This window comes from Pituophis catenifer, unplaced genomic scaffold (genome assembly GCF_029215685.1).
Source record: "Pituophis catenifer annectens isolate HBS135680 unplaced genomic scaffold, rPitCat1.0.hap2 SCAF_2, whole genome shotgun sequence".
Taxonomy (NCBI): Eukaryota; Metazoa; Chordata; class Lepidosauria; order Squamata; family Colubridae; genus Pituophis; species Pituophis catenifer.
The window spans coordinates 294,795,477-294,807,273 of NW_027256882.1; the positions used below are offsets into that span (position 1 = coordinate 294,795,477).

An 11,797-nucleotide genomic window follows, 5' to 3' on the forward strand; every position below is an offset into this window, starting at 1 on the left:
CGGCTGAATCTCTCAAAATCCCGTTCTTCTAACAGAGCCCTTTTGCTCACACTTGAAGCTTTTATGGCCTCCCTCCTGAGGCTCATATGGTGTAGACTAACACTTTCACTAAAAAGAAAGCAAGGAAGATGCGGTGGCCTTCACACTTGCATTGTAGTTACTACTGGTATAGGCTGGTGACCCAACAAGGGCAGACTTGGGAAATTCTTGGATGAGACGCCATTACGACTTCTAAAACATATAAAGACCGGTTGCTGGAATTGGATAGGTCTAGTTTAATGAAAAAGGGGATTAGGAATGACATGATAGCAGGATTCCAATATTTGAGGGGATGTCACAAAAAAAGAGAGGTCCAGCTATTTTCCAAAGCACCTGAAGGCCGGACAAGAAGCTACGGATGTAAGGTGATGACTAACAGGATGCTTTGTTTTAAATCTGTCTCAAAATAAAAAGCGTGTTTAACTCAAAGTCCAGTTTCTCAAAAAGAGATTGCCATTATAATCCTGCAACTTGAATCTATATATATAAAAGTGTAAACCACTCACGCATTAATCACGAAATCTGCAGAACCATAAAGGCTACAAACTTGAAATTTGCCATGTATGTTCCTCTTGGCTTCTAGGTGCTCACTAAGAAAGGATTTTCCAAAATGACCATCAGAGCATTAGTATTTCCTATATTATGATTAACACGCTCTGATGCTAAGGAGTTCTACTCCCCCTCCCCACCTCAAAAGAAATCTGTTCCAAATGCAAAACACAAGCAGAGGAGAGGAGTTTCACTTTCAGTTTTACTTTCACAGCAGCTTTACTACAGAACAGTTGAGCTAAGCCATGGCCAGGTTTCTTCCTGTCTCCTTCTTGCTCACACAGCAAATACTGTTTGAGTTTCCAAACACACCACAACTCTCTCACACACTGACAGGATGCTAGTCAGATGAATACCGATGGATGCTCCAGGCTGGGACATTCTACTCCCCCTCCCCCTCTGTTCCAACTGCCAGTTGCATTTTATTTACACACTCCGATGCTACGGAGTTACACATTCTACATTAAGTTTCAGGCTGCAAGTGTCAATTTATCAAGCCCGAGCACATAGTTTCGTAGCGAAGCACGGGCGTCCAGCTAGTCTTTCAATAAATTGAACCTCCAAAACACGTTGGAACAATCTAGCTGGATTCATCCAAAAAACCCTCACACACTACGTGGCCCATGGGAATCTCAGAAGGAGAGATGGACACGGCATCTCCCGTCTTTGATTCCATCTTATCCTGAAGCTTCTACCATCAGGGACAAGTACTTTGAGGGACCTTCTGCCTAGGACTTAATCAAGACCTAGCAAATGGACAGAGCAAAAATCAGACTTGATCTGTAAGAGCTTTTGCAGAAAGACTGTTTCTGCGTTAGCCTTCCTCAGCATGGCACCTTCCGGAAGTATGCGCTAACTCCCAGAATGCGGGGTCCTTGGTGCTCTCTGAGCCTGGTTGTTTTCTTGTAGATGTTTTATGACCCAACTAGGGAACATCATCAGAGCTAGGAGGAGGAGGAGGAGGATTGTGGGGTCCTTGGTATACTCTGAGCTTGGTTGTTTTCTTGCGGATGTTTCATGACCCAACTAGGGAACATTATCATCAGGGCTGGAAGGAAGAGGGATTTGTGGAGAGGAGTGGGGAGGGAGGAGGAAAATGTGGAGTCTTTGGAACTCTCTGAAATTGGTTGTTTTCATGCAGATGTTTTCATGACCCAACTAGGCAACATAATTAGTGCTAGAAGGAAGAGGAGTTGGAGGAGGAGTTGGAGGAGGAGGAGGAGGAGGAGGAGGAGGAGGAGGAGGAGGAGGAGGAGGGGGATTATAGGGTCCTTGGTGTTTTCTGAACCTCCTTGTTTTCTTGCAGATGTTTCATGACCCAACTAGGGAACATCATCAATGCTACAAGGGAATGGGGTTTGCTCTCTATTTATATTCAGTAGCTTATCCTGCATAAGCTGGGAGCAAACCTCTACCTCCCTAGCACTGATGATGTTACCCAGTTGGAGCGTGAAATGTCTGCAAGAAAACAACCCGGCTCGGAATTCTGGGTACTGAAGTCCACCCATCTTTAAGGGGCCAAAGCTAAGAAACATTGCTATTAAGACTTGAAAGAACAGAAAATTCCTGCATCCCACAAAAAGGAATTTATTCTTTGGAAGACAGAAAGAGATGAGCCTCTCTGAGGGTGCCTTGCATGTCCTCGTATTCTGCAAGTCTGCAGGCCTCGCTGAGGGTCAGCCAGCGGAAGGCCTGATGCTCTGAAGAAAGCTTGATCTCCGTGTCCTGGTCCTTCAGCTCGGCCAGCCAGTAGACCACGGTTTTGGGTTTGCCTCTGACCACGTAATTCAGTTCCTTCTTAAAACCTTCCAGGATGGTGAACTGGCTGGAGGCCAGCCCAGCCTCTTCCTGGGTCTCTCGCAGGGCCGTGCGCAGGTCATCTTCCCCGGGGTCTACGTGGCCTGATGAGAGAAGACAAAGCAGGGGTTTCAAAACAGGACAGCCCCCTTCCCTGTGAAATTCTCTAGAGCGGTGTTGTGCAATTTGGGAAGATGGGTGGACTTCAAGTCCCAGAATTCCCCAGCCGGTATGCTTTCTTGATATGCTGGGTGACTTGGGGCCAATCACCAGGAGATGGAGAGTTCTAGTCCCGTCTTTGGCATGAAAGCCACCTGGGAGATCTTGGACCAATCACCAGGAGATGGAGAGTTCTAGTCTCACCTTTGGCACCAAAGCCACCTGGGGGATCTTGGACCAATCACTAGGAGATGGAGAGTTCTAGTCCCATCTTTGGCACCAAAGCCACCTGGGGGATCTTGGACCAATCACTAGGAGATGGAGAGTTCTAGTCCCATCTTTGGCATGAAAACCACCTGGGGGATCTTGGGCCAATCACTAGGAGATGGAGAGTTCTAGTCCCATCTTTGGCACCAAAGCCACCTGGGGGATCTTGGACCAATCACCAGGAGATGGAGAGTTCTAGTCCCGTCTTTGGCATGAAAGCCACCTGGGAGATCTTGGACCAATCACCAGGAGATGGAGAGTTCTAGTCTCACCTTTGGCACCAAAGCCACCTGGGGGATCTTGGACCAATCACTAGGAGATGGAGAGTTCTAGTCCCATCTTTGGCATGAAAACCACCTGGGGGATCTTGGGCCAATCACTAGGAGATGGAGAGTTCTAGTCCCGCCTTTGACGTGAAAGCCACCTGGGGGATTTTGGACCAATCACTAGGAGATGGAAAGTTCTAGTCCTTCCTCAGGCATGAAAGCCAGCTGGATGACTGTTGGCCAAACACCAGGAGGCAATGAGTTCTAGTCCTGCCTTTGGCACGAAAGCCACCTGAGGTATTTTGGTGACTTTTTTTTTTTTTGCTTTAATTTATATGCCGCCCTTCTCCGGAGACTCAGGGCGGCTTACAATGCGTTAAGCAATAGCCTTCATCCTTTTGTATATTTATACAAAGTCAGCTTATTGCCCCCACAATCTGGGTCCTCATTTCACCTACCTTAGAAAGGATGGAAGGCTGAGTCAACCTTGAGCCTTGTGAGATTTGAACTTGCACTAATTGCAAGCAGCAAATGTTAATAACAGTGCTTTAGTCCACTGTACTACAGGCTCTTAAAAGCCTGTAGTACTTTAGGCCAGTCCCTCTTTCTCAGCCCAGCCCACCACCCTGAGTAGGGTAAACAGGAAGAGGAAAGAGTATTAGGTATGTTTGCCCCCTTGAGCTACCTATAAAATATACAGTAAAGGCGAAATAAAATCTAATAAATGAAGAAAGTTGAAGAAAGTAGAGAGTAGGATCCATCTCCAAAGCTGATGCCCAAAAGGTAGCTCGGGGTTTTTCAACCTCGGTGACTTTAAGATGGGTGGACTTCAACTCTCAGAATTCCCCAGCCAGTCTGCTTTCTTAGTCGGCTGATCTCCCTCCCCAGGAACAACTCAGTGGCTCCATATCCAGTAGCAACTGCAGAGCTCTCCATCAGACAGCAAGGTGAGTAACCTACCTTTCGGGGGTGTCCAGTGATGGATGCCGTAGGAGGTTTGCAGAAGGAGGTACTCAACGTGGCCGTCCGTAGCTGCAGTAGCACATGCCTTGGGTAGCCTTCTGAAGATAATCAAGCCACAGGCTCTTAAGCTCATGCTGCTCTTACCCAAAAGGAACAGAAAGGAGCAGTGTTAGCAGATGGCATGCTCTGCGATGGGGGCGGAGCAGACCACCCCACAACCTGGGTGGAGTTAAAGGCAAGAAATAGACCTGAAGGCACCATTCACCAAAGGCGTTTCACAAGTCTTAACACTGATGATTTTGCCTAGTTGGGTCATGAAAGGTCTGCAAGAAAGCCACCAAGCTCGTAGAGCAACAGCATATTCCTCCTCCTCTCCTCATACCTCACTGCCTTCTACCACTGATGATGCTATCTAGTTAAGTAGTGAAATATCTGCAAGGAAATAACCAAGCTCAGAGCACTAAGGACTCCACAATTCAACCCCGAGCTACAAATATTCACTTCTTTTGGTATCTATCTGTCTGTCTGCCTGTCTGTCTATCTAATTAATACTAACCAACAATCAAGCAGTAAACGGCACCTTAGTCAAGGACCTTCCAAGAACACTCCCACCAACACTAACATGATTAGTAGAACATGAAGAGGGAGCAAACCCCCCTCCTTTCTAGCCTTGATGATGTTACCTAGTTGGGTAATCAAATGTCTGCAAGAAAACCACCAAGATCAGGGAGCATCAGAGCCCATGGTCTTCCTCCTCTTTTCCACAATCCCCACTTCCTTCTAGCACTGATGATGTTACCTAGTTGGGTCATGAAACATCCACAAGAAAATCAAGCTTAGAGAGCATCAGAGTCCATGGACCTCCTCCGCCTCCACTCCCTTCTAGCACTGATGCTGTTACCTAGTTGGGTCATGAAACGTCTGCAAGACAACTACAAAGCTCAGAGAAGACCAAAGGACTCCACAGTTCAACTCTGAGCTACAGATCTTATTTATTTATTTATTTATTGGTTCAATTTATATGTTGCCCTTCTCCGGAGACTCAGGGTGGCTTACAATGCGTTAAGCAATAGCCTTCATACTTTTGCATATACCTGCTTAGTAGGGCTTTGCCCCCCCTCCACAAAGTGGTGTTTTTCTTATACAAAGTCAGTTTATTGCCCCCACAAACCGGGTCCTCATTTTACCTACCTCAGAAGGATGGAAGGCTGAGTCAACCTCGAGCCTGGTGAGATTTGAACTTGCAGTAATTGCAGGCAGCTGGTGTTACTTAACAGTGCTTTAGTCTGCAGCGCCACCAAGGCTTCTCTTCTCTTCTATTGATCCTTTTCACAAGTTTGTGAGTGGCCCAAAGCAGGGTGAAATCCAGCAGGTTCTGGAGAACCGGTAGCGGAAATTTTGAGCAGTTCAGAGAACCGGCAAATACCACCTCTGGCTGGCCCCAGGAGTGGGGTGGGAATGGAGATTGTGCAGTATCCTTCCCCTGCCACGCCCACCAAGCCACACCACGCCCACCATGGCACGCCCACAGAACCGGTAGTAAAAAAAATTGGATCTCCCCACTGGCCCAAAGTCACCCATTGAGGGCCATAGTTGAGAGTGGTCTCGAACCTGGATCTCCTTAGGCCCTATTTAAATTACTACACCAGGAGAACTGCACTGGAGTTGATGCAAGACCCTCCCTCCCAATTCACAGCTTTGTGATCTGGGTTTCTTGGCGCCCTTTACAGGTTAAACTGGGAGCCCCCTCCAGGTTGCAACTTTTCCTTTGCTGCAATTCTAACAGCAAATAATATTTTAATATTAATATTGTTAATATTTTTACTGTTATTAATAGTAGTAGTAACTGCACGTGATTGCAATCAGATGCACTAAACAATGCACAATTTATTGGGAGCTCAGCTGAACAAAGGCCATCAGGCTGAGCCCCCACCAACCCGGCGGACCCCACTGAGAACCACCCGCGGTAGCAACCCGGCATACCTGTCCAAGCAATTCTGCTAAAAAAAAAAAAAGCATGGACTCCAGAAAGCTGGACTTCAACTCCCATAATCCCCCAGTTTTGTGGGATTACGCAGGACGTCAAATTGGGGGAGTTGAATTTCAGCAGTTCGGAGGCTTCGGATTGGGCAAAACACAACCTGGCAGTATTGAGAATATTTTCTCCAATTGGCTTCCATTCTTGTCAATCTCAATGTGGTCCCCTTCTCGACCAATCGCAGTCATGCTGTCAGCTGTTGGTACAACCGATACTTCCTGCTTACACCCGCTGAGGCGACTCCATCCAATCAGCGAGCGACAACGACAGAAGGCGTGGCCGATTTGGAGGATAGAATTATGATTGGCTTCGGTAGCTTGACAGATAGGGGGAGAAGACCACTAGAAAGATAGACTTTTAAAGACGGTCTCCGCAGCTGCTGCCGCTTTCTGTATGTCTTTTTCCCGCTCCTTTTTTTCCTCCTCCTTTTTGATTGGATGATATAGGCCGCACCTACTTCCTCCAACATCGTTTTATTGGACGGCTGAGCTGACGTAAGCGGCGCGCCAAAGCGGCGCGAGAGTTTGAAGCCAGGCTTGGTCGCGTCGTCATGGAAACGCGGCCTCGCCGGTTCTTTTCTCACCGCGCTGGGAGTGAGAGAAGCTCCGGGGGTTTCGCGGAAGCGCCGCCGCGGGAAACAGTCAGACCGAGAGTGAGTTCGCCGTGGGAAAGGCTAAGGAAGGAGCCCTCCGGTAAGAACGGTGGCGCGGAAAGAAAGGACGCGGTTTCTCGCCGAGCCAGGCCTCGGCCCTGTTGCCATGGCAACGGGTGCGCAGCGTACATCCTGAGGCACAATAATAATTATTATTATTAATAATAATAATAATAAATCAATGAATTAAGATAGAAACTGTGACCGTTTAAAAGTGATGCTTCGCTTCCCGCTGGATTTTTTTTCCCCTTTCTGTGAACAAAGGGTGGCCAGACCATGTTTTAATCTACAGGTCGTTCTCGATTTATGACCACAATCGAGCCCAACATGTCTGCTGTTAAGTGAGACATTCGCTAAGTGAATTTCACCCATTGTACGACTTCTCTTTCCTCAGTTGTTAAGTGAGGTTGATGTTAGTGACCCGGTTGTTAAGTGAATCCGGCTTCCCCATTGACCCTCGTTCATCGGAAGGTTGCAAAAGGAGATCACGTGACCTTGGGACCCAGCAGCGGTCGTAAGTATGAACCAGTGGCCAAGCGTCTGAATGTTGATTGCGATTGGATGCTGCAAAGGTCGTAAGTGTGAAACACGGTCCTAACTCTCTCTTTTTCAGTGCTGTTGTAACTTTGAACGGTCACTAAATGAACTATTGTAAGTTGAGGATTTATCTGTGTTAGGTTGTTTAAAGTGTGGGGGGGTGGGGGAGGAAAAAAATGCAGAAAGTCCTGGAATCTCCAAGGAGAATCGAGGGGAAAGGAGAAAAATGTACAGTAGTGGACAAAATTGTGGAAACCTTTTGGGAAAAGTTATTTTCCCAAGTTTGTTTTCTAAAACTAGCTAATAACAGCACTTTTTTTATTTGGAGTAGTCCCATAAAATTATAAATCAGTGGAAAGATAATTGAATCAAGAATGTAATGCAATAACTTTTATGAAGGATTTGCTATTAGAATAGCAGTTACAGGATAAAGAAGAAAAGTGAAACATGTAGAAAAAATGAAATATAGAAAAATGATCTCCGTAGCAAAAACAAGATACACAAAAATGATCCCCATGTCAGTTAATCCTTAGTTGGGTAACCTTCAGCATGAATCATGGCCTTACAACGCCTTCCCATGGAGTGAACCAAGTCTTTTAGTTCTGCAGCTGTTATCATGTGAAACCAAGATTGAATGATGGCTTCTATTAATTGGGTTTTATTGCTGGGTCACTTCTGACTAACCAGTTTCTTCTCCATAGATTTTCAATTGGGTGAAGGTTATTGGGCTATTCCCAGGCCATTCCAGCAATGGAAAAGGATTATCTTGAAACTCCAAAAAAAAAAAAAAAAAAGTGGTGTTATTAGCCATCAAATCTCAAAAATACACTTTTCCCAAAAAGTTTTCACAATTTTGGCCACTACTATATGTTTTCCTTGCCTATTGTGGGATTCATTGTCTAGTTTTGAAATAAACACCAGCCAAAAACTTCCAAGAGAAAACAATAGTAATTTTATTTACTGCTTTGCAAAGAGGGTGAACCACGCACAAGCGGTTACAGTGAACACACCTTAAATTATCAATACATTTTCTTTATACTCCCTATTGCTATATACAAATTTACCTTTTCCTCACTTGGCTTAGTACTCATGCCGTCACAACTTAGACTTAGAAGACATAGAAGTAACTTTATTGTCACTTTGAATGTACACTAATTGGCATACATTAAAATGAAATTTCATTGCATTCAGCTCTCAAAGGGTCACCACCTCCAATATACACTGCATGAACATGACAAAAGCAAATAAATATGCATATACCCACTGTTCTGTCCCCGTCCCACACGCACACACACCAACAGACGTTCAAGAGTTAAAGACCAAACCAGCCGGCAAAATCCTTTTCCTTAAGATAACGGAACTTGGCAACAACCTAGTGGCTGCCTGCCAAGAGTTTATTACTTACGAAGAGGAGAGATAACTTCTCCCCACTTCTGATACATTGAAGAAAACAGCTCAATAATTACAGAGTCAATCAAGTCCAGAGATAATCCAGCAAAGTCTATAGCAAAAGTCCGGCAATGCAGAATGGCGTGGAAGCTTTCAGCTTTGTTCGTCACAAGGTTTGACTGGCCACCACGCTCCCTTTTATATCCTGTGGGGTGTGGTCCAGTGACTCAGCCTAATCTCGGGCACGCCTTTTCTTCTGTTGCGTGCGCTTATCTCTGTGACGCTGGCGTGGATCCAGCCAAAACTCATTACCCTCATCACTGTCCACCTGTGGACATGCTTGGCCCCGGCCCTATCTCTTGCCCTTCGGCGGACACCGAAGGCATTGCCAGAGAGGAGGGTCCTGGAGAGGGAGGCCTTGCCAACTCCTCTCCTTCACTCTCGGAGTCCTCTCCTGCTGATGACACAGGCTCAGGTAACGGAGCCACAACACCCACATACATTATATGACATGGAGAAACAACACAGTCCAGTTCAGATGTATACACGTACATGGCGAGAAAAACCTATCCGAAGTGTCTAAAGTGAATATATTATCTCCGCCCCTGATTACATCTCCCATTACTCTAATTCTATCGCCCCCCCTCCCCCCATCCTTGTTTACAAACTACCTTTTATGGTCCTAATTCCTAGGACCATAGAGTAACTATCATATCAGCAAATTCTGGTTAAGACCGGGTTTTAGCATAGCAGAGACCTCTGATCCTAGCTCCTATATACAGTTTCCAAGTTTCAGCCTAGCTCATGAGATTAGAAATTTATTTATTTATTTATTTATTATTCATATTTCTATGCCGCCCACTCTCCGAGGACTCTGGGCAGCTTACACCAAAGACAGTATACTAAATAGCATATTGCCCCCAACAATCTGGGTCCTCATTTTACCCACCTCGGAAGGATGGAAGGCTGATCCGCTGATCTGCTGAACTAGCAGTCAGCTGAAGTAGCTGCAGTACTTCACTCTAATCACTGTGCCACCTCGGCTCTTTTTAAATATATACAATGTAGTTTCTTGCTCCTGGGGAGGAAAGATATGGCAAATCTAGACAGCATACTAAAAAGCAGAGACATCACCCTGCCAGCAAAAGTGCATATAGTCAAGGCTATGGTGTTCCCAGTTGCAATGGATGGCTGTGAAAGTTGGACCATAAGGAAGGCTGAGCGCCAAAAAATGGAGGCCTTTGAACTCTGGTGCTGGAGAAGACTCCTGCGAATCCCTTGGACTGCAAGGCGATCCAACCACTCAGTCCTAGAGGAGATCAACCGTGACTGCTCTTTAGAAGGCCAGATCCTGAAGAGGAAACTCAAAGACTTTGGCCACCTAATGAGAAGGAAGGACTCCCTGGAGAAGAGCCTAATGCTGGGAACGATGGAGGGCAAAAGAAGAAGGGGACGGCAGAGAAGGAGGTGGCTGGATGGAGTCCCTGAAGCAGTCGGCGTGAGCTTAAATGGACTCCAGAGGATGGTAGAGGACAGGAAGGCCTGGAGGAATGTGGTCCATGGGGTCGTGATGGGTCGGACACGACTTCACAACTAACAACAACAGTTTCTTCACAAGCTAATATGTCTTCTGTGGTTTCAGTAAAAACCATAGGCTCTGTTTCCCCCACTTTGAACGGTCACTAAATGAACTGTTGTAAGTCGAGGACTACCTATATTAGGTTGTTTAAAGTGGTGGTGGGGGTTTAGAGAAAAAGTAGAAAGTCCTGGATGAAAGAAAATTCTTGGAATCTCCAGGGAGAATCGAGGGAAAGGGGTGGGGGTGGGGGGGAATGTATGTTTTTCTTGCCTACGAATGACTGAAATGCATCTTCCTTTGGGAGCAGCCAGAGAGAGAGAGCCATGAATTGAATTGAATACTTTATTTGGCTAAGCGTGTTTAGACACACAAGGAATTTGTCTCTGGTACAGAGCACTCAAGAGTACAGGTAGTCCTCGACTTACCACCGTTCATTTAGTGACCCTTCAAATTTACAACGGCGCTGTAAAAAAGTGACTTATGACCGTTTTTCACACTTACAACCGTTGCAGCATCCCCATGGTCTCATGATCGAAATTCAGACGCTTAGCAACTGGCTCATATTTATGACAGTGTCCGTGTCCCGGGGTCACGTGGTTCCCGCTTGCGACCTTCTGACAAGCAAAGCCCTTGGGGAAGCTAGAGTCACTTAACAACCGTGTTACTAACTGAACAACTTGCAGTCTGTCTATCTAAATGAATACAGGTAGTCCCCGACTTACAACAGTTCATTTAGTGACTGTTCAAAGTTACAACGGCATTGAAAACTGTGACTTATGACCATTTTTCACAGCTATCTTTTCATAGATAGTGGATTGTTGTCCAAAGACACTTTACTCCAGCTCAAAAACGAAGCAATTAAAAACATCATGGATGCAATGGCCTCCTTTCTTTTAGGTAGAACCAGGGGTGAAATGCTCCCGGTTCGGACCCCCCCCTCCACATGCCCAGCTGAGCCGCGCAATCATCAGAGGCTTTTTAATTTTATTTTTAAAAGCATTTTTTCTACAATCTTTTCGGCCGAAAAAATGCTTTTAAAAGTTAAAAAAAGCCTCTGATGATCACGGGGCTCAGCTGGGATCGTCAGAGGCTTTTAAAAGCATTTTTTCTACAACCTCTTTGGATGAGGAGGTTGTAGAAAAAATGGTTTTAAAAGTAAAAAAAAAAGTTGGCCACACCCACCCAGTCACATTACCTCCCCCCCCCACCAAGCCACACCCACAGAACCGGTAGTAACAAATTTTACATTTCACCACTGGGTAGAACGATAATGAGGAAAGCATCCTTGGGCTCCAGGACGCTCTGCTGACAGGAAAGAATTTACTATTTTCAGCTTCCTGGGATAACCCAGGAAGTCTTGTTTTACTCAGGCACCAGGAAAACGAGAGGCTTCCAGACGCCCCCGTCAGCTGTTGCTTGAAAGCAGATGCTCTCTATCCCTTGTGGTGCAGAGGCTTCTCCAGTGAGCTCATCAGGCTAAGATTAGCATGGAAGAACAATCAGGAAATTGATGAGGTTCAGTTGCTTTCACAGATGCTCCTTGACTTATGAACATGGTTGAG

General features: G+C 45.9%; 1 protein-coding gene across 3 annotated transcripts; it reads right to left on the reverse strand.

Moving 5' to 3' along the window:
• Window positions 1–2,170: 2,170 nt before the first annotated feature.
• NUDT2 (nudix hydrolase 2) lies at window positions 2,171–6,110 on the reverse strand. Of its 3 annotated transcripts, XM_070938984.1 has the most exons (4): window positions 6,024–6,095; window positions 5,232–5,415; window positions 4,038–4,174; window positions 2,171–2,489 (listed from the first exon to the last, which is right to left on the reverse strand). In XM_070938984.1, the coding sequence occupies exons 3-4, from the start codon at window positions 4,171–4,173 to the stop codon at window positions 2,176–2,178; spliced, it is 450 nt and encodes a 149-aa protein (XP_070795085.1). In that variant the 5' UTR covers window position 4,174; window positions 5,232–5,415; window positions 6,024–6,095; the 3' UTR covers window positions 2,171–2,175. The 3 variants fall into 3 exon arrangements, with proteins under 3 accessions (XP_070795085.1, XP_070795087.1, XP_070795086.1); XM_070938986.1 differs by lacking the exon at window positions 5,232–5,415 and having other exon boundaries at window positions 6,024–6,110; XM_070938985.1 differs by lacking the exon at window positions 6,024–6,095 and having other exon boundaries at window positions 5,232–5,772.
• Window positions 6,111–11,797: the final 5,687 nt, after the last annotated feature.